The following is a 22,732-nucleotide window of genomic DNA, read 5'->3' as shown; positions in this document are numbered from 1 at the left end:
CTCGACACATTCAGTCGGAGGTGGCTCTCTCTCCCTGGGAAGGTTACAGTTGTTAATCGTTTTATTGTTCCTCTCCTTTGGTATCCTGGGTACGGTGATCGCTGCACCGGATCATTCCTTGGTGAGATTGGAGAGGATCATTTTTTATTTCATTTGGGGAAAGCTCAAACCAAATCTTGTCAAAAGGACCGTTTTGTAAAAGATAACCTTGAGCGGTGGGCTTGATTTGGTCCACCTTCCATCTAAACTGCACATTTTCCTTTGAAAGGTGTTTTCGTTGCGTTTGAGAATCCTTCGTTTCCCTTTGCCTTTTTTGTTAGGTTCTGGGTGGGTTTCTTTTTCGCCACCACCGACCCGGATCCTTTTCCAATAACCGTCCAAAGGCGACACGCCCTTCGGGGGTGTATACACAGATTGGTGACTCACTCCGTAGAATCAAAGAGGAGGGTGGGCCAAATGCCTTGCAGATCTCTTTGTCGATGCACATGTTCATCCAAATAGTGTACATCGACTGTGAACTGTCTGGTAAAGAAACATCGTATTGAAACATTGTAGACAGAATTCTCGAATACTTCCAGTATGTACTTAAAGGTCAGTGGAAGTGTAAACTTACATTTTTGAAGGTCACTTTAAGTGCAGCAGATTGATTTGAAACTTACGTAGATGAAAAGAGTGTATTTCATAACCCCAAATATCTAATTTTGAGTTTCAAACTCATTTCGTTTTCGTGTTACCTAAATTAAATATCCGGGTCCGTTGACGTCAAGAGGGAAACGAAGTGAATGTCGCTATTGAGTTTACACAGTAATTGCTGATTTTTTCTTCCTCCATAGGTGAAAAGTTCAAGTTAATGTTTTCTTCAAAGTCATTGAATGCTTGCATCTATATATTCTTCAAAATTATGTAACTTTTCATTCAAATCAGATTCGCCGTTCTTAAGTGGCAGAGTTTTGAAAATGTAAATTTTGCATTATCCTTTGCTTCCCCCCTCGACGTCACAAAAACATTACGTAATAGTAAATCTGTCTAATTTTCACACTGCATCGACTAAAAGTCAGTCTGGTAATTGGATTTCCAATACTAATCAGAAGGAATCAGAATCTTCAAAGTCAAGTCTACACTTCCACTGACCTTTAATAGTGACAACAAGTGCATTTTCTGTTATATTAGCCGCCATCTTGGAAATGGGTGACCCAAGCAACGTGTTATGACCATCATCTGTTTTAGTGACCCCGGAAACACCTGAATTGACCCCTCATTTGTTCATTTCTGATTTTTACAGCCAGATATATGACATTTCGTTTTTTCTGGCGGCCATCTTGTATTTTGGCCGCCATCTTGAAAAATCGGAGCCGATTAAGTGGGTTCCACGGATAAAATCAATAGATAGGTCGAAAAGAAACTCCATGCCAAATTTGGTACTTTTGTCCGGCCGGTAACGTTAAAGTTGCTAAGCCACCTGACTATAGAAGAATTAAGGTTTACATCTATGGAAAGTTAGTTTTGTTGTTGTTTTCACAATTTTATTTTGTTTTTAAAAGGAAATCCAGAACTTCAAGTTACCATTTGAATAATCATACTTTATCTGTGTACAAATGTTACAGTTTTAAACTTGTGGGACATACAGTAAAAATTAGAACGGGGAAACTAAATTCAGTGATTAACAAATAGAAAATGAATCATAAAACATTTTAATTAAACGCTTTGTTAATTGCTTACAAATGAAAGGAGCTTTTAAATTGTATATATATTCTATAAAACTTCACTGTGTACTTGGTACAGTAATATGTGAATGTCGACAGAGTATTGTCAATAGCATAAGAAAGCTGATACCCCTTGGTTAATAAATACATTTACTAAACTTGTGCATTAGTTTTATAACTGTTCATGAACTAATTATAGATAATTAGACATTAAGCAGCTTGATGTTCCAAGCTCAGTAATAAATTTAAGACAAAATCAAAAGTGACTTTCTTGTTTTAGTTTGCATCACACTTTTTACAAACTTCCCATGCTGATATGCTTTAGTAGTGCTTCCTTTTAATATATAATTGCTTCAACACATTAAAGGTGTCCCTAATGTGTGCTTATTGGAAGACAGTGCATCAATACCATTTTGGTGTCATTAGACATCCCGATAATGGGTATTCAGGTAAGCTTGTCAAAAGTTACTGGACACTCAAAAGGGATCACTTCTTCATCCTAAACACCTTTGTGTGCTCTCCTGTAAGATACATACTAGTCATCTTAAAGGTGTCTCTTGATACCTATATTGGTGTCATTTGACTCCTTTGAAAATTGGTCTTCAGGCAAGCACCTAAAGGTGTCGTTGGTACTGGACACCCCAAAGTAGTCTGAAAATACACCTTAAAGGTGTCACATAGACACCTTTGTGGGCTCACCCGAAATTTATAAATTTACACCTTAAAGGTGTCTCTTGATACCTATATTGGTGTCATTTGACTCCTTTGAAAATGGGTCTTCTATTTTCTGGGATCGACGGTGGTGTCTAACACTTCTGTTTCACCTCATTCGAAACTAGGTCAGATTACCGACACCAGACGTTTCTGTGTGCACGAGTCTTCACTGCCTTTAAATTATATATAAATTAATGTGACTTTTTTCTCTATTTCCTTATATGCTGGTTCCAGCACATTTTCTACAATAACCTAAAGCTTAAACAATTCATTGAAACATATCAATTTTGGAAGAAATAGGTATCTTGTTGCAAGGCAACATGGTGCAGTGCACAGCACCATGTAGTAACATGTTACTTCTATGTTTCAAAGACACTTTACTGATAAGGCATTTGTTAGGGGTATCTTGAGTTAAGAGCTACTAGTATATACCTGAACTTATGTCTCAGAACACACTGATTTCTCGTTTGAAAGTTATTAAATCTCAATGTAGACCCCACGCCCTTCTACATAGTGTTCGGCTACAATGACCGATGTGCAATCACCTTTATAAAATACTTCATTTGCTTTTAGATCGCCCACAACAATTAAGATCCATACGTCGGGGAAGCTTTGAAAACCGCCCCTCTCATACCAAAATTCTTCAAGCCTCTGCACTCACATGACGTTTACTCAATAGTATCTTAGATTATGTGAACATAAACAGATATTCTTAGTATTAAGTTGCTTCCTTTTACGCTACAACAAATGTTTAGTTGTATGAGATTCTTCATCGTTTTCAAACTATTATTGTGATGTACATCTACAAAGTAAGGAGATGGACAACTTTATATTTGTTTGTTTCAAAGTTCTGTCATTACATTATTCTTTTTCTTACATATTTTGTCTGGTTTGGAAATACTTTTGAAAAAAAAAGTTCTTATTATGACATGTGTACTGAAGTAATAGAACAATTTTCTACTTCAAACAGTTTGTTTTTTCTCTAATATGTGGGTATAGAGAAACACAGCATATCATGTGAGCTGTTAGATTGTCAACAGAGGTAATGGGATACGGTTTTGTTATATTTAGTTTGATATGAAATCAACAGCATTTAGAAATGCATCGAAATACTACACCATTACATATCATTACCTATGTCATTCTGTGTCACAAACTCAGTGCCCCAGAATTTTGTTATTATTCTGTACCGCCTGATACCACTACATGAGCAAATACTGCAGGACTGTACACTATCAATAACTTTGGTTCCAATGTTTTCAGAGCGAATGGTATATGAACTTGATAAAGTGATGTGATATGTCTTTTGGACCTTCAGGATCAGCAAACAAAACATAAAACAGAAAGATGGCAATCCACGGTAGAATCTCTCATCTCAAAACACCTTTAATGAAGACCTAAGCATGAAGACCTTATTAATAAACAACGCACTGATCGAAACACCAGCTGTACCTTCCTTACTTGAATTTTGTCCTTTTTGATCATTCTCACCAATTTGACACAACTTATATTGTCAACGTGCATGTCTAATCGACATTTATTTGTCATACTTACAACCAAGTCCTTGTTCATTTCAAGCGACCTTTTCACCTGTCAGGGGTCTCATTCTTGCCTAATCCAAAACAAAAGAATGAAATTAGTTCTCAAATACGATATAACGATCGGCCACATTTTAACCAATACGCGTGTTATGTATGAAAACGTTCTGTAAAAGATCTTTCATTTTAAGAACAAGCGCGTGATTCTTTTCATACACTAGTTTTACCTATTTATGTGCATAGAAGTATCAATACGTAATCTTGTTCAGTACATCTTGCAGGAAATGATAGTTCATTTATGTTTGTCATTGATGACTCGATGATGACTAGATCATGCCTGGTTCATCGTGTTGACCTGCACTTGCAATCCTGTTTAGCGATAAGGAAAAACAGTTGTTTATCAATCCACTTGAACTTTGTAATCTGCCGGTAGTTGCTCCTTACACCACACTGTCCAAATGGCATGATCATATTCTGTTACAAGCAGCTATACGTACAGCCATGTACCAAACAGATATCTACATACATTACTGAAATAAAACGAATCTTTGTATAATACACCTAGGGAATTGTTGGTCGTTAGGAGGTTACGCAAAATTTTCGGTAAGTCCTTTTAACTGTTAACATTTGTATACAGTCAGGAGACTGTCTGTCTGTCTGTCTGATTGACTGTCGGTTTAGGTGAAGTTCACTTGATCGAAAAACACAGTCTAAAAGAGAACAATGTTTTTCAATGTTGCGTGTTAGAAAACACAGCTTAAATGCTTGTAGGAGTATTGAAGACAAACATTGCGTTCAAGACTTAACGTCTTGTATTTTAAGAGTGTTGAGAGAGTAAAAAATAAACCACCTGAGAATTTTTCAAAAGTAAATCAATGTCTGTCCTTGCTTGGTTTCATTCAGTCACTTCAGTGTCCAAACAATTACGCTCAGTGCGATGCACTGCAGCACTGGGTCCTTGTTCGAAGAATATTGAGTGGGACACAAAAAGTATTTCACCGAAAACTTTGCAGAATTCAGGGATAATGTTGTTAGACTGGAGGTCGATATGAAACACAAAATAAATTCATCATTGTACATGTTAAAGCAGCCGTTCTTTTAAACAAGTTACAACAGGTTTGCCAATAAGAAACAAAGAGCTAGAGTCCTGGACCAGGTATCAATAATGAATTTAACCAAACATAGCGTAATGAATAATTTGTTCTCATTCTAATGACATACCTCTAGCAAAAACTTTACTTCAAAAACTCGGTTGGGCTATCCCGGACAGGACGTAATTAACACATAGACTTTCCGAAATTTCGAAATTTATCTAGTTGTTTAGCAAATACACGACAGGCTTTGTCGCTTTCCTATCAGTCTTTCCACGTTACACATTTTAGTTACAGTATACCGAACATTTTTAACCTACTGTAACTGAATATTGATCGGTGAGACCAAGACTAATCTCAAGAACCGTTGCTAAGACAACAAATCCATTTTGAATACATTTTGCAATTCCTATAACCACACTATTTCGTATTTGTTTCTTAAAGGCATTGTTTTTCTTGGAATCACCCGATACAGTTCTTCTCGGCAAAGATAGCTTGTGGACTCAACGCCTTGTTATCATTTTACTGCACATTCAGAAGGTTTATTTTCTAATCCCACTTCCTTTCTTTTCACCTTTAATACTATTGACCTTCCATTGTCATAAGTTACATAGTTAATCTCTACAGCTCCTAATTCTTCCATCTTTCTTGCTTTTTATCTTACATATTTGCCTGTGCAGTTTTATTCAGTAGATATGTAGTTTGCTAAAATGTTGTGTTCCCTCTTAGTTCGCTATTATTTATTGTAATCTTCTGCATTCGGTGTTCTCCTATCCCATATAGTCGTACGGATTATTATTACAAATATTGTGGTATAATGCCTCAGTGGATGTTTTCTAACCGTCATGCTTGGAACACCTGTGCATCGGCTATCACGAGAGACAATCAACAAACGGAATCCTAACAAATTTCATGACTGGTGTGTTATTTATTCGAATTGAAATTTAGATTAGTTCTACCATCATATATCCCGTACAATTTCCATTGTCTTAAGAATTGCCGTACAAGGTATTATGTATGGAACTAACAAATGTTGGGAGAGGTTATATGGAAATTATCGTCTTCAGCTCAATGTCCTATGGTATGTGTGTTGTAAGTAAGTTTAAGGTATTTGCAGATCTTGCGATACATTTATTTAAATAAGCTATTATAGTTGTATTTGTTTTCTTTTCCAGAATCAAGTTTTGCATGAATGCTAACACGTTTAAGATGCTTTGGGTTATGATAATTTTGTCCAGCGTTCTTGTCGGAGGTATCTATCTTTGCTTATAATGTTTAAAATATTTATTAAACAAATATCATTCTTAAGAAAACACTATGTAATTTTATAGGGTCATGATTAATCTACTGCATTTTTTGTAGACACAGCCACTTTTGAATAAAGAAAAATTATTCTTCACCAACGTCTTGAAGAGAAAAAAAATAAACGTTACATGGCATTGTTAAAAATAAACGTTACATGGCATTGTTGATAACCTATTGTTACTACGTATTTCGTAGTCACCGGTAGACCCCAACGAAACATATATAATAAAGACTTTCTTCTTAACTACAGGGTTTTCCGATACATGTCCTTCGATTCAATTTATCGAAATAATGGGTACTAACAAGATACGATGTGATGATCATGCTGAAATCAACCGGTACTACTGGTATGTGGGTTCAACGTCAGAGACTGATCCAATTCTTAAATTGGTAAACGGTAAAATGGGCGGCTCTAAGTACAACGATGGACATTATGATATTACTCCGAATGGTGACATGACGATAAAGAATGCACAGCTGGAGCATGAAGCTATCTATACATTTGTTGCGTTCTTTACCAACGACTCTGTCTGGACACGGGATATATCAGTGATCATTACAAGTACGCATGTCTTTATTTATTATAGTGCAGTATCATAAGAAACATTATTTAATTTGGCCTATACACTAGTTTGTATGTTTGAACAACAGACGCCCTCACATCTTACTATGTTACTCGTAGATTAGGCTAAGGTTGTGTTGCCAATTACGGTATCGTTTACAACAGTGACCTCAGAGAGAAGAGCGTCAAGTCAGGATATACTTTCTTGATGAAATATTTTGTTTTAGGTATTAAGAAGTAAAATAAAAGAAACAACATTGACCTTGTCTATTTTAAGAGGATTCTTCCATCATTACTCATAGAATCATGTGAATAAATCAAAGTCATAGATGGAACAAACAACGGTTTCACTGAAACAATAGCAGACTTGTCAAGTAAAAGAATAGCCTAAGTTTTGTTTCTTCCTTATTCTCAAGATACACCAACACACCTGTGTCCTCAAATCCGAGCTTGTGCCGAGTGTGAAAAATGTAAAGTCATTTTGCCTGAGAACGAAACTGCTAACTTGACTTGTTTCATTGAGGGAGTTCGTCCACAACCTGTCATGTACTGGACATATGAAGGAGTCGCTAATGTTACAAAGAACGAGTCGCATTCTGAACTAACGAACCATACCAGAGATACATGGACTGTGTCGACTATAATCTTCTACGAAATGCCATGTGGAGAAACAACAGTCTTTAATTGCTATATTTATAGCGACGGGTGGCTGTTGAATGTTTCATTAACTGCAAAAGTAGAAGTGAATTCAGGTATGCTTTCATTGAGGCTGAAAGTAGCAATGAGACTTTTTCTATTGTAAGTCATTAACAAATATCAACGAATGCATTATTTCGTTTTAGTAGACCCCTTCCTGTTTAAAACAATGGAATTAAACAAATGTTATGGAAAGATCTCTACGAGAACTTACGCCCATCTCCACTTACAAATACACATGTTTTGGAGTTTTCCTTATGTTTTAAGAATAGTTCACAGTTTGCCCTAGTTGTGAAAATATGCATTGCAAGTTATGTCTGTGAAAACTTTCCTCTAAAAATGTGTAGGAAAACTCGGAAATGGTTAACGTAAGTTTAGTGTTAAAATGAGCTTTTAAAAAACCTGTGACTTACTGAAATATCCAAATTAGTTTCCTAGGTTTCTAATTAGTGATGTTAAGCAAGCGCATGGTGGTAGAATTGTAACAACGCAGCAAAGATTGAAATGCCGATAAAAGCTGAAAGGGACGATCATTTAATGTTAATTCGTTGGAGTAAACATTATACAATGAATGAGAGTTCAATGGACAACCATGTTAAAGAAGAACTGTTATTAACCTACCTGTTTCCAAATGCCCGTGAGTTGACTAAGAATATACATGGATTAATAGTTTCAGATAAGTTGTTGAATATGTTTAAAACATTATATAATTTTTGTTTTATTTGTTCTTTCAATTAGAAAGGTGTCATGCCATGTCTACCGAGACACCGTCGAATGTTCCGAAGAAAGGATGCTTCAAACTCGATCTCATACCATGCATTTTCATCTGGGTGATCATTGTTGCGATTATCTGTATTGTCATATATATTTGCCTCACTAGAAGTTACACAACATCTCGCAAAAGGAAAGGTAAAGGAACGTAGTTTGTTGTAAAGATATCTACTAGAAAATGCCCAAAATACGTTTAATAATGACTATAGAACTGATGTTCATATGTTTGTCGCATGACATGAAGATTTCTGTCAGATATATCAATTTGACGAATGACGTTGTAAACTTAATGTTCCTATATGCTTCAAGTAATGGTAAACAACAACAATAACATAAAAATTACGTATCTCCAAACAACTCGGGTTAAAATCGCATGTCGAGTAGGAAGTTCCATTGCTCCAATAGTATAAATAAAATTTAGAAAGCAGTTTTATCACCAACAACAACATTTGATGCACATATGACACATTATATTGTCTTAAAAGTTCCATAAAAAATGACTGAAGCAGCTTTCATAATAAATTCGTAATCACTGCTGGTTTTTCTTAGTTTGCGCAGATCCATTGAAGGACGAATTGATTAAATATTATTTGACGAAATTCAATGCTTTTGCTGAATCCACTTACGCGACGTGTGATTGCGTGATTAGGACTTCGGAGGAGGATGCGGAAACTGCTACCAGTGACGATATACTTAAGGAATCATTCTTCAACAACAGTGATTGTGTAATATTTACCGGTAAAGTAGGATATGGCAAGACGTATTTATTTCAACATGTGGCAAGACTGTGGGCCAAAGGGGAAATTCTGCAGAATGCAATCGTGATATATATCAAACTGAAACCTTTCTGTAAGAAAGCTTGTATTTTAGAAGAGGTCGTGAAATCTATGGATGGACAGTTCCAATCAGTTGAAGCTATTTCCAATATTTTGCAAGAGCGTGAGTGTCTATTGCTTCTTGATGGCCTTACTAACTTGACTTTGGAAAACAAGGATTTAGAAAAAGGCTCCAAAAGTGACACACAAAGCAAAACCAACAGTTTACCTGCAGACATTTACAAGCTAAGTAATTTAGATAACTTCAAGAAGTTAAAAGTCTGGGTAACGTGTCGTCAACTAAATACCATCGAATTCAGTAGAAGGTATAAGAAAGTTATTTTGAAAGGCTTCAACGAGGATCAAAGAAAAACTTTATTGCAGCAGATGGTAAAGTTGAACGTCAATGAATTCGAAGAAACTAAAGATAGCGGTGAGGAGAGCCGTCTGCTTTCTCAGGATTCAACCTTACCGGAATCCATTGATGTTATTACAGAATGTCCTCTAGTGTTTTATGCATTCGCATTAAATTATTTGATACCGAAATACCAAAATAAGTTGCAAGCAAAGACAGATTCAACAATTATGATAGCAAATTTGATGGGAAGTCTTTTACACAATGATAATAATCAAATACACTTGAGTCACACTAAACACTTCCAGCTCTTGTGGGCATTATTCGAATTGTGTAAGGATGAAGAGAAAAGTAAACAAATACGAAATATTTTTGAAGGAAAGGACCTGTTGTTTACGAATGTCAACGATGAAGACAATATGAGCTTAGTGAAAGATGTGTGTACCAGGTACATGGGAGCAAACGTAAGTATATCAATATTGATATTATGTATTGTTCAGTAAGCGAAAAGAGAATTATCTAGACCACTATCGCAAAATTCAATACAAAGTAACACAAGTCGAGAATAAGAAAAGTCTTTTGCAAAATAATACTACAATTCCAATTTATCAGCGTAAATTCAAGCACAGATTAGATTCAAATATCACATTGTACATACTGAGATAGAGATAACTTCGGAAATGGTTCGCACTAGATGTGTTCATGACCTCTGAATAAAGTGACAATGACAACTCAAAATATATAGAAGCCTGTTTGAAGAGATCTTAAAATATTACTCCAATCTGAATATTGCCACGGCACAGAACAATAACGTGGAATACATTTTCTATTCTGGTAAATTCATAAACATATCACCTTTACGCTACGGTCGCTTAAACGAAATAAATTTGTCAAAGAAACATTTCTGAACAATAATTTTTTTCATTGTTAATGCAGATTACGGTCAGTACATTGACATTCCGTGATGGTTACCCACCGTCATTGGATAGCTGTAAGTTACCAAACGTGGAGAAGGAGCTGACGTTCCAGAATGTTAGGCTAGAAGATAAACAATTCACCAGTCTCATCAGAAGATTTTCAACCCAAACTATAACAATAAAGTAAGTTTAAAAGTAAGCATTTCTCATGATCTAGGCCTTCAAGTTAAAATGTTAACATTCCTGATAGCTTAAGGTTGGACGTTTGACCGGGCTATACGTTTGTTTCAATGTTTTTGTGACCTTAGCATGTGTTTATTGTAACATGTCTGTAATTGAAAGTAATACAACTTGTTATATTTCGTACTGTACTAGTCTTATGCTGATAGTAGCATTACATGATAAACGCTGTCCCCTAACAATTTAGCTAGTACGATACCGATGGTCATCAATGGAGAGCTGGTTTACATCAGCATGCACTCGCATATTCAAAGTGATATCGAACTATTAACTTTATTGGTCCTTTTTGGCCAACGGTACCTTTGTGTATGTAATAGATTGGAGTATGGAAACTCAATATCTGAATGTAAGCCGAATCTGAAACACGTTAAAAGACTGCATAATAAAAAATAAAAAAAACAGGAAAACCGTTCTGTTACAACTTCCTACTGGATAGAGATTTCTATCTAACATAGCTCATTTATTCACATACCTCACTTCATCATATACAACTTTATATTCGAATAGTGCGTTTAGAACCATTAATGCAATGCACACTTAACATTTCAATACAGTAGAAGCACTGACGATGAAATGAAAATACAAATTTCTACACATATCTATTCCTGATTATTACACAATCACTGTTGTTGAACAATGATTCCTATAGTATATCATTACTAGTAGCACTTGGAATACAATATATTAATTCAAAATTAGTTTATTTTCTCGTTAACAAAGTTAATTATTAGTTGAAAATAATGATGCCACATTAATTTCTCTTAGATTCTCTTGGCCAAACAGGTCGAGCCCTTGGTTACTAAAATTTGAATATATGAATTGATAGTTTCTTAAATTATCACTTGAACAATACAGTCATTTCAGATAATAAGTCCTCTATCTTGATTTTCATTTTATACTAGTTGCATTAACAGCGTTGTGCCACAGACAGTTTCCGAAGATCAATTGAACTTAATTCGTCAGACATCTGAAGGAGAAATAAAGCTTACTAGTAAGTCACGTAATAGACAGTGCAATCAGAGATATGTCTAAAATGATTTATTTAAATTACCATTAGGCTTAAATATAAATAGATCCATAGCCCCAAATACTTAATTGTAATGGTCACCATAATTATAGTAGCAGTATGTTACCCATGTAACCACAGCTTCAAAAGAAGCGTGCACTTTGCCTTTTTTTTCTTATATGGGTAAGGATATCTCAACTAAGGATGACTAATAACGTACGTTAAGCACGATAAGTCTACATATGGGTTATTCATCTGTTTGTTTTGTTACTGATTAATTTATTCTAGCAGGCCATTTCAAGATCATGATGGTTTGTGAGACCAAGGATATTGTTCTAATTAGAGAAGACAAAATACTCAGACACTCTCGTATTCATTACGACCGTCACCACATATGTGCCTGACACCTAACTTCAAAGTAAACCGTGTAAGGTTAAAATGACACCAAAGACACATTTTTAAATTAGCCGATGGTAAATAGGCTAATATATTCACGACTGGAACTTCAAATTCAATATGTACATGATGAGAGGATAATAATAAATGTAAACATGGTTGTCATTTCTTTCGCAGTCAATCGCAAACAAGATGAGGAGGCCTTCAACCTACACTTTGAAGAAGGAAATTGGATAAAGAGTAAACAGGACGAAACGACGTCTTTAGTTCAAAGCACCGTTGTGTAATTTTTTTTTTCTGTGGCTATTTACGATTATTATCATTAACATCTTAATTTCCCGCAAACTGTTATTAGTTTCTAGTCTGTTGATAAAATGTAGCATAGCCGAGCATTAGTATAAGTTGTTGTTGTATTGAGAGAATGAACACCGAGTAGCAGCTGTACTAAATATAACGTTCTTCTTAAGTATTAGTATTACTGTAAGAACTAACAGACCCTTGGTAATTTTCATGTTAGTAATTGCGTCTGATTAAGGATAAGCAATTCTCTTGTTTATTTGGAGTAATCAGATAAATTTGATTTCGTATGAAAGTAGATTGACCCCAAACAAATATAAACTACACATTTTGGTTCGTTAATTGTTATTGTGAGAGCTTTCATAACAATGATGTCTTGAAAGGTCGCTTTTGATCACGATCTCTTTTCAGAATGACAGGTTTTTCTCTGATAGCCTTTTAGGTATGAACGCTTTGTATGTGAAAGATTTATGTTTAATCAGACACAGAATCCATTTACTGGTCGTTTACATGTTACATTTCATATTATATTACTCGTGCTGTTTATTCCAAGCAGCTTCAGATACCTGTTGATCCTGTATAACAATATTAAGTTCGTCTATCTTTTCATTCAACAACCAATTAAAGTATATTTAATCCCAGATTAATGTATGTCGTCCAGTTACAGAGTTGTTGACAATTAACAATTCATAATCATGGACGTTAAATGTGAATGTAAGAGACTGACTTCGGTCAGCTTGCGGCTTTGATAAGCCCATGAGGCTTCTTCGAGAGTTCCTGCTTACGGGATCTTAAATACATACATAGATACATACATATATTCAAAATAGCCTACGCTTGTCCAAAGCTTCGCTAAACCGTAATCCTTCTCTCCCATGAGAGAGTGAAAACCCACCTAGTGAATGGCCGATCTACCACTCCAATAGGATACATTTGCATAGGATACATTTCGATTATTAACTTTACGGTGAATGAACTAATCGCAGCTGTCTATTTTGTTGGATAAGTTCATCTAACGGTGTACCGTACGTCATGCACAGGCAGATTGGTTTCAATTCGATTTCGAATGACAAATAACGTCTCAGACTTTATAATAATGAATAATGACTAGTTTTATATCCCCAAAAGATTGATTTTTATTTCCTAAATACTTTTCAGCTGTTACTGTGTAAGTCTATCCTCTGTAAGGCAATAATATTTTCTACGATAAATATAAACTTGACAGTTTGTAATGGAGATTTCCAAAGTTTAGCAGGCACGTGCTTTTATGTGTTAGCAGTCCAACTATCTACCACTGTCGCAAATTCAGTTGTTCATTTAATGTTTGTCTCGAGGGATATAGAGGAGAAATATGCTAGTACTTATCTGAAGCAAAATTGAATGTTTAACAGAATAAAACATTATTTCTCTACAAGCTGGCCTAATATCCGACCACACTGTTTCGGTTTACTAATCACGAGCACATCAATTAAGCTGTAAATATTTTTAAATGTGTGGCTCGCATCATACAACATTGCTGAATGGCTACAAAATTGTACTCATGTCTGCTGTAATAAACTTGTTTGCATATCGTACTGAATTATGCCAACGACCATAAATATTCCGTACCTGATTAACATAAAGCTTTCACATGAACAGCGTTTATATACAAAAGACATCATGATATATAAAGCTGTCAAAATAAAGTTAAAAGAAACGTTTTTATTAACATTATTTAATCATCATTGTATATTTTTAAATTATCGTCTTAAGTTCATATCTCATTATCGTATATTTTACAACATCTTTGTTAGGTCTTACGTCATCATCGTAAATTTCACATCATGTTAGGTCTTACATCATCATGTTAAGTTTTAACATCATCATCATTGTAAGTTTAAACATCAATATTGTTGACCCTTTTGGCGTACCATATACATTCCAGCATGTTAGAACAGACGCAGTAGGTAACTCCAACAGCATCCGGGGATCTCCAGATACCGTACCATCCAGCAATGACATCCGATATCATATGCCTGCCACAGACAGTTCACATTCCAGCATGGTAGATTTGTTCTGCATAGGTAGGTTGAGCGGTATCAGGGGTTCTCATAGGTAAATACGTCGTAGGTATCGGTATCTCGTAAGAACTGTCCGTGATTAATTTCTCAAATATCTGTTGAGGGAAATATGAATACTAAATGTAGGATATAAAATCAGGGTATGAAAAGTGGAATTAGCATCAAGTTTGAAGTAACTTTTAGCTAAAGGGCCTTCTTTGTCCATTATCCGTTTTTGCCCTCAAAAATGGTGAGCTGAAATACTTCAAAGAGCAAAGCAGACTATTTAGCAAAGTATGGCGGTACCGCATGCTGTTGTTAACTCTCATCTTACTATAGACTGATTGATAAATTATGTTCTAAACATGAGTAATGCATTACTTACAGCTACGAATGTTGCTCTCAATTGATGAATGGAAGGTCGAAGAGAACAGATATAATTCCAACAATCGAACAGGATTTTATCCCTGTAAGTAATTGAGAAATATACTACAAATACTTCATCAACAAGATGTTGATCTACTTTGTAGATATTAATGTTATGTTAAGTACACGATGCGTGAAACATATGAAGGCATAATGAGAGCTTCTTGCGCTATCAATTGGTTAAGTTAAACGTTAAATTTAACAACTGAAATGAGGATTACATAGCTGTTTCATAATCAACAATGAAAACATTCACTTATCAGGAGTTTGTGTGAAGAGAAGAGTCAGTGTTCTTTAAAAGTATTATGTTGTCTGCATTGCATTATACACATAGTAAAACAAAAATGTAAGAACATAACAGAATAACTTTCCCCTATATTCCAAAGTCCATTGTCCAAATGTTCCCAGTTATACATCCAGATACAAACCTCGCACCCGTTACGTAAGGGTTGTACACTATGCGATTACAATATTGTTGTGTTCAAATAACATATTAAAAGTGTCCTGTTGGCAATAATCTAGATTATGGAAGAATAATATACTTTCTTACCTTATCTGTAAGAACTTCTCGGGCCAGGGTACTGATGGTTTGATAATATCCTCGTCAAATCTAACTTCACGGTCAACCGGAAATGGTGGGATTCCTAACAAAGTTAAGATTTTAGATTCATTAATACTGGTATATAACTTCAAATACTGAGGTAACATCAGAGCTACCATGCCCCAAAATTACAGGTAGAACGTTGAACGGGCTAGATATATTCTAACCATGTTAAACATCTACTGTTTACATACACGTTTGCATTATGTCAATAAAACTCACGAGCTTCCGATAAAAATCAAACTACTGGCATGGTATTATTGTGATTAGTTGGTTAAGAGGATATCTCAAACAGAGAACTAGTACCAAAATATTTCTTGATGAGTACCTTAAGAATCAGTCTTTTCTGTTTTTTTTTTTATAAACTTTTCAATTAACTTCTCTACTATAATATTTTGTTATATTTACCGATGTCACTACATTGCTGGAAAAACATTGAGAGAAACTTGTCAAATATTACAATCGGTAGTAAATCGATGGTATTCCTTATGATAAATCGCTAGTTGTCTTTATATGTATATTTACATTAAGAACATCACCGCACATTTTGTCGCACATGTGAAATAGGTATATTTAATTAAATGTAATGCTAAAAAAAGTCAAATAAGTGTCAACATTTTCTCTTTATGCAACTGCCTCAAGTTTTGATAGGAATTTAGTTTAACTTACCAGCTTTCATAATCTCCCATGTTACTACTGCTGTAGACCATACGTCACTGGATTCCGTATATTGATTCAACATTAACATTTCAGGTGGAAATTGATTCAAAGTCACGGAACGAATCTGAAGGGAAAAGCAAATATTTATATGAATATAAATGTTGTATTAAACCACAGTTAAATTAGCTGTACGGTGAACATTGGTGCTGCATTGGGGCGACTGTGTATATTGTTCTGAGATTATCAATGACAAGTTAACATTTTAAATCCAATGTGTGGAGCACTTCATCTCATTAGGTAAAGGCATAATAAAAGAGGAAGTTGCTCTGACTGCATTAGTTAAAAAATGCAAACAAGTCATGCATGTTATTGTAAACTATTATACAACATAATTGGAACATTTTGAAATAAAAAGTACTCCCACTGAAGGTTTAATTAATGTGTTTATGTTGCTCTCTATTAAATAGATATATCCTAGAACTAGTTATTTCTTTAATAATTTAATTTGACACATAAAAACTGTTAAATGTTTACAAAAAAAATATCGATATCAACTTTAACCATACAAGTCTAAAGTGTAGCATTATACCCACCAACACGTGTACCATTTTTTTACAGGTTTCTAGGTTCCAGATATTGTTTCAGTGGAAGATTATGCTGATTTTATATTTGGGTAAATTAATTCAATGAGTGTTTGGAAGATTTATTACGGAACAACGAATTAGTTGATTAAAGAAAGTATTTATCCTTAACTTGTAATTAATATTCAAATTATACATTTTTATTCTACCTTTTCTTTCTTAAGAGCAGCTATTTTTGGTGCATCGCGAGCCAGACAGAAATCAAATAATTTGACCTGTCCTTCTTTGGTTAGCAAAACCTTTTTAGTTGTTAAGCCAGGGTGAAGGAACTAAACGAAGATGAAAAACAATTAGTGGGATTAATGTGTGGAGAAGCTCGAATGGGTAATATGAGACAAAGTGTTAACACGTTGTTCACTTAGAAATGAATTACGAAATCAAGATAAGTTTATAAAAAAAAAAAAACAGTTACGATAATACTCAATAATCAGACAGCTATATAAAAATACGTAATAAATGTTGTTACGTATTGAGTGCAAAGGATTATATCATCACTTACCCCGAACGTATTGAGAATGTCCATTCCTTCCAAAACACCTGCTATATGTTTGATGACGTCAGGAACTGACAATGAACTACAACAATAGTAGTCCTTCTCATATTTAGTGTCACGTGACAATACTTTGTGCAAGTTTTCACAAACGAGGTGTTCACTGATAAGAAACAGTTTGTCTGAAACACTACAAGAAACAACATAGAAGAAACTACGTTAAAGAAAACATGTTTATAATAAAATACATGAACAAATGTTGAAATGACCTGCATATGATACTTATTGTAGCGTAAGAAACTTTATCATTATAATATATAATTACTACAATTCTGGAATCGCTCAGCAGTTAATTGAGATGGTTATAACTATTTCAGGTTCTTGGTCATATATTTATGATGACCAGAACATTAATATGCTCCTTGGTCTTTTCCATTCCTTTCTTTTCCATTTGGCGGACATAGTCACACTCGGAGTTTCATGAAGGCGTGGTGCTAAAATCTGAAAATATGGGTGAATGGACTTCATTTCGTTTCTTTAAAAGCTAAACATAGGTTAACAATATACTAACACTTAATATATAAAATATGGACAAAATAACTCACCGCTGTGGATAGATATAGCCTCGATTTTCGCTAGATGGTTCGATGCTGGCAATTCGAGACATTTTCTGATGTAAGCCTCCCAATGAATTTCTTTCTTTCTAAATAGTTGTTCTAAAAACAGAACCAAAAATAGTCACGAATTAATATATAGTGCGGTTGGTTGCAAAATTCGATTGATCCCCTCTCATCTTTAAATGAAGTGATAAGGGACACCATTACCAACAGTTTACCGTTGTTGCACAAAAAATCGATACAGACATTGTATGATATAATATCTGACTTTGGCTTTAAACTCAATAAGTACAATAATTGTATATCATAATGTTACTAGCCTGTTAGAGTTGTTACTACAACACACTTATCGGTCTCATTTGAAAGATGAAGAGATCCCATCCATCTTTTGTAGATTTTTCCTATCTTGATTTTCATGATGATGGAAATATCATTCTCATTCAAAATCCGGGGATCTTTTCCTGAAATTACATCTGTTGTAGAATAATAATCTGCGAAAGAGAAAAACATGCAAATTACATACGAAATAGTACTACAAATAACCTATTTGAGCTTGTCTCTTGTCACTACTCAGTATTATTGAATACACAGTGGCTCCATATGCTCCACAGTAACAATTTATTTATATTGATGACTTCATTATCAATGGCAAATCTTATCTGCATCTCTCCTTAGTGCTGGCAGTCTGTAATACATAATATGAATCTGTTTCACGTCTTAATTGATTCATTAAAATAACTTATCGTTGTATTGAGTAAACTTACTACGTTCACTTCCTCCAGAATTGTGCGAGTTTTGTGAGTTTTCCTCGTCAACATGTATATTTGGTAATTCTTTCCTGCTATATAAATCAATAACGATAACCTGTGAAGTTACACGAATACTCTTCCCGTATCACAATAACACATGCCATGACCTATAAATATATCAATGCGAATTATCTGTTACTATTGTAACTATCATAAACTGTAATATTTACTACGTAAATTAAAGCTTGGCGGTTCCATTATAAAGTTGTAAAGATCATTAATTAAATAGCTTACCTCCCTTCTGTCAATCCCTGATTTCGATTAACTGTAACATAATAAAGTCGATATTTCATCTCATACAACTGCATTGGTTTTATTTGATATGTATTTGGATTGTTGTCGTGGTGATAAAGTATTTGATCAATGATATATAAATAATGTGCTAATCTACATAAGACATCCAGAAAAAAATCAAGTTTCTAACAATTTACGGGGGAAACCATATATTGTTTACTTTGAAGTGCACCAGTATTTATTGTTTGAATTGTTGCATTGAACGAAATTCAGCCACATGTTCAGTTTACCAAATGCAAGTTATGTTATTCGATGAAACATGTATCTGAAGTAACGTGCATAATATTATCAATATCCATTAATCGAATTCAGAAACTGACATGACATGAAAATATATCTTACTTGATTGATCGGTATCTAAGGCGTCTTTATCGAGTACTTTCATTTGATGGCTTGAGTTGATATTTCTAAACCAAACGGAAAATAATTACTTTAAAGCATCATATAACTTTTGGATTGTATTATTAACGTTAAAAATGTTTTTAATAATACTCACCCTTGGCGGTTTCTTGTTACTGAAACTGTAAACGGAAAGAGAAGAAATGGATATTTGGTTTAATCCGTCCAAAATGAGGGTAAGTAACCCAAAGTTGATTACTATTACGTTCTTGTGGACATAATTATTAATCAAATTAGAAAACCTACTTGTGTTATACACCCCTATTGTAATGGTCTCAAGTCATTGAGAGGCCAAGTGAATGTATTTTAATGTAGCGATTGAAAAGTTTATTGCTTATGGGTAATCAATAAACCCTGCAGTATTATACTATTACCTTTAATGTAATTTGTTAAAAGTACGGATGAGAAGATAAGTGTTTACCAAAAATAAAAAATAAATCATCTCTCATTGACTAAATCATAGCGACCCTTCGAAAATGCTCCACGCTTTGGTATTAATATCGTTTTTGTACCGTATTTGATACAGTACGATATTATTGGCATCGTAAGTATATTTAATACAAATTACTTTAATATTTCTGCTCCTTAACTTCAAATATTAAACGTTTATACAACAGTTTTACATACATCTACATTTCTTGACTGTGATACAAACACAGACCAACAGGCAACTGGAAATCAACACGAATGCACCAGCCACTATCACCCATGTGTTCGTGAATTCCCGTGGTTGTCGCCCTTCTGATTTTCTTGTTGTATGTAGAGTGTCGGTAGACAAGGAAAGAAAACGACCTGCAAAAAACCATTGGAGATACAAGTGCCCATTTCGTCAATGGCTGTTAAATGTGTGACTTATTGGTATTACGACTGCATGCCTAGTTATCGTCTGCCATACCGTTATGAAGATATCATGAACTTATGTCTCATTTACCGAGTTTGATTACTTCATTCTTATTGTTCTCGTAACAGAGGAAACGATGTAATACTGACCTTATGTCACCAATTAAGGGTAGAAATACGAAATTGTATGAAGTCACTTTACTCAAATCTATTTATTCAAAGTTGGAACTGGATCAAAAGCTTCCGCAAACTTATGTACATGAAATATGTAGAATCAGATTGTTAATATTACTTTCTTGTTAAGCTTGGAATTGTATCACTATGTAGACAAACTTGAAAGGAAATAAACAATTTTGTTTACCACTGGTTACAGGCACTGCATCTGTCAAGAAAGAAAAATAATATATATTTGTTCTAGTTACTTGGGTCTCCATTGTAAATTTTCACCAATTGATTAGTCAGGCTAATGATATTTGCTTGCCTTAAATTTTTCTTGGAAAAATGAATTGACCTTGAAATGTGTAAGAAGCACATGATAAGAACTACGATGAAGTTTTACTACATGTAAAAACAAATATCATATTCTGTGGATGATTTCTATCTGTCACACATTTGATGGACTAGTTGATTTTCCTTGTATCAATATCAGTGAAATACTAATCTTCTCATCAGAATATTATACGAATTATTAACATTATAAAAAATAAATATTCATACCGGGACCAAACATCGTAGTGATATCAGACATAAGCCTAATATTTGAGTAAACGCAATTGTCTGGTATTAATTTGATAGTTTTCTTCCATTACTGCATGATTAACGTCAACCGAGAGCTGGTTTAAATGAGACCATAAATGCATTTTTAATTGTCTTCCGAACTGTTTTACCCCAAATTTCATTTGGGTGGTGAGGACAAACAGGGGTAGGAAATTTGACTGGGATCCTGCCCCCCCCCTCCCCCGCCTAGCAACGCAGCTGCATAAGAAATAAAACCACTCACCTACCTCAATCAATAAATACGTGGCTATGGCGTCTATGGAATACAGCATAAAATGTTTCATAGCCAATTTATTTTATTACTAACAAAAGAGCTACATTGTATTGTATTGTACATATGCACATATGTTATGATTGCGACGATTGCTGTATAGGCAAACTTACTGTTAATACAGAAACGCTGTATTCATTCCTTGTACACGTGGAAATGCTAACAACTGACATAAATGTAGCTCTATTGAGTTGGAATTCCCTGTGACGTGTCTGGAATTCACAATGCTATATATATATAACGAGCGTGTAGCCATTTGATTCAATACGTTAAAGATTAGTTCATAGCCTAAAATAACAATCAAGAGTAACAGTTAATCGAATCAAATTTCAATTCGGTTTAATCAATAACAAAATAACCAAAGTTAAGATGAATACCAAACTCAGTTGTGGACAATACGGTGAAACCATATGTAAGTACAATATAGTCTACGTTATAATCTGTTTCATTCTAATTGATTGATTCGATATTCTTTAGTCTTTGTACATTAGCTATCACATTTCTGATTTTTTTATGGCTGAATGTGAAAGCAAAACACCGACAACGTTCATTTATAAACATGTGTTTTCAATATATTGTGGATGGAAATGTAGAATTTACTAATGTGTCCTTCGATCGTTCCAGTAATCAAGTGAACTTAGCTGATTAAACGTATAATGCCCTATGCTTCACTTGTAACTGGCCAAATAATACCTTAGAGTGATATGATTTGGACAATGTTACTTGATGAAAATCTCGGTTTGATAGTAAACATGTTGTTGTCTACCTTTTAAAGGGAAATTGACAAATCCTTCATGTACATAAACCAACACACGACATGGTGGTCGACTAGCCAGTCTGACTCAATATTGCCAATAGCCACCATTTTGTTGACATTTTGAGGGAGAAAAGTATTCTCTTTTCAGCATTTTCCTTGATTTTTATAGTATAATTGTTAACTGCAACTAGTTTTTGACACTTTACTATGCGAACTGTCAACTTTATTGGCGTATTTATCCTTGTTTTGGCTCAAGTTTAAGACAAATTACCTTCTGCCTTAAGGTTCCAACCTAAGTGTAGATAGTCTTACGGTAATCTTATGACCTGAAAACAATACAGTTTGTTCGCAGTTCATATCTGTTTACGGCTAGGTCTATGTAAATAACACGGCCTTTGTATAGTATTGTGAACTCCCTCGACATTGACCCAGGAAAACGAAATATCATATAAGCATTGTATACTTTATACATAGCTGGTGTTGTTGACGTTTCTGCATGTGAACGCTAAATGGAAATGTATGTATAGTACTGTTAATTGTTAGTTCATAACTTGCGGTTGTGTAGTGTCACGCTTTGATCTTGTAATATTAGTTCACGTGATATATAGTAAAATATAAAATCGTTTTAGTTAAAACATCATTCAAATACCACGCCCAAATTAATGTTGTGATGACCATGTACCGATATTGCTAAAGTAGTTTTTG

General features: G+C 34.4%; 3 protein-coding genes across 4 annotated transcripts in view; 2 read left to right on the top strand and 1 right to left on the bottom strand.

The window, feature by feature from the left end:
- The first annotated feature begins 4,540 nt into the window (after positions 1-4,540).
- Positions 4,541-12,424, top strand: LOC139977681 (uncharacterized). The gene is made up of 9 exons (XM_071987176.1): positions 4,541-4,558; positions 6,222-6,298; positions 6,602-6,913; positions 7,330-7,665; positions 8,348-8,518; positions 8,930-10,014; positions 10,487-10,650; positions 11,610-11,698; positions 12,287-12,424. Exons 2-9 carry the CDS (start codon positions 6,235-6,237, stop codon positions 12,394-12,396), a joined length of 2,331 nt encoding a protein of 776 aa, XP_071843277.1. The 5' UTR covers positions 4,541-4,558; positions 6,222-6,234; the 3' UTR covers positions 12,397-12,424.
- Positions 12,425-14,423: 1,999 nt separating this feature from the next.
- LOC139977687 (uncharacterized) overlaps positions 14,424-22,732 on the bottom strand; it is a 12,908-nt gene continuing 4,599 nt past the window's right edge. Inside the window, exons 3-16 of one of the 2 annotated variants that reach the window (XM_071987189.1) lie at positions 20,584-20,604; positions 20,010-20,174; positions 19,480-19,504; positions 19,326-19,390; positions 18,924-18,954; positions 18,645-18,718; positions 18,201-18,371; positions 17,869-17,979; positions 17,273-17,445; positions 16,923-17,042; positions 16,142-16,256; positions 15,422-15,515; positions 14,831-14,912; positions 14,424-14,561 (exon numbers count right to left, since the gene is read on the bottom strand). In XM_071987189.1, coding sequence (XP_071843290.1) covers positions 14,436-14,561; positions 14,831-14,912; positions 15,422-15,515; positions 16,142-16,256; positions 16,923-17,042; positions 17,273-17,445; positions 17,869-17,979; positions 18,201-18,371; positions 18,645-18,718; positions 18,924-18,954; positions 19,326-19,390; positions 19,480-19,504; positions 20,010-20,174; positions 20,584-20,604 — 1,373 coding nt within the window. In that variant the 3' untranslated portion in view covers positions 14,424-14,435. Of the gene's footprint in view, positions 14,562-14,830; positions 14,913-15,421; positions 15,516-16,141; positions 16,257-16,922; positions 17,043-17,272; positions 17,446-17,868; positions 17,980-18,200; positions 18,372-18,644; positions 18,722-18,923; positions 18,955-19,325; positions 19,391-19,479; positions 19,505-20,009; positions 20,175-20,583; positions 20,605-22,732 lie in introns of both variants that reach the window. The other variant, XM_071987188.1, reaches the window with a different exon arrangement.
- The window catches only part of LOC139977674 (uncharacterized), a 26,333-nt gene continuing 25,246 nt past the window's right edge, over positions 21,646-22,732 (top strand). Inside the window, exon 1 of the mRNA XM_071987163.1 lies at positions 21,646-21,670. The gene's annotated coding sequence lies outside the window, so the exon portion shown is untranslated. The remainder of the gene's footprint in view (positions 21,671-22,732) is intronic.

This window comes from Apostichopus japonicus, chromosome 12, assembly GCF_037975245.1.
Source record: "Apostichopus japonicus isolate 1M-3 chromosome 12, ASM3797524v1, whole genome shotgun sequence".
In the NCBI taxonomy this organism is placed as follows: Eukaryota; Metazoa; Echinodermata; class Holothuroidea; order Aspidochirotida; family Stichopodidae; genus Apostichopus; species Apostichopus japonicus.
This window is presented reverse-complemented; position numbering and strand designations above follow the sequence as displayed.

What these genes read in the sequence shown, in the direction of transcription:
- LOC139977681 (XM_071987176.1), top strand. Translation starts at nt 6,235, where the DNA reads ATGAATGCTAACACGTTTAAGATGCTTTGGGTTATGATAATTTTGTCC. An exon ending in ACCCAAACTATAACAATAAA is followed by an intron (nt 10,651 to 11,609) that starts GTAAGTTTAAAA and finishes ATTTTATACTAG; the next exon opens with TTGCATTAACAGCGTTGTGC. An exon ending in AGGAGAAATAAAGCTTACTA is followed by an intron (nt 11,699 to 12,286) that starts GTAAGTCACGTA and finishes TTTCTTTCGCAG; the next exon opens with TCAATCGCAAACAAGATGAG.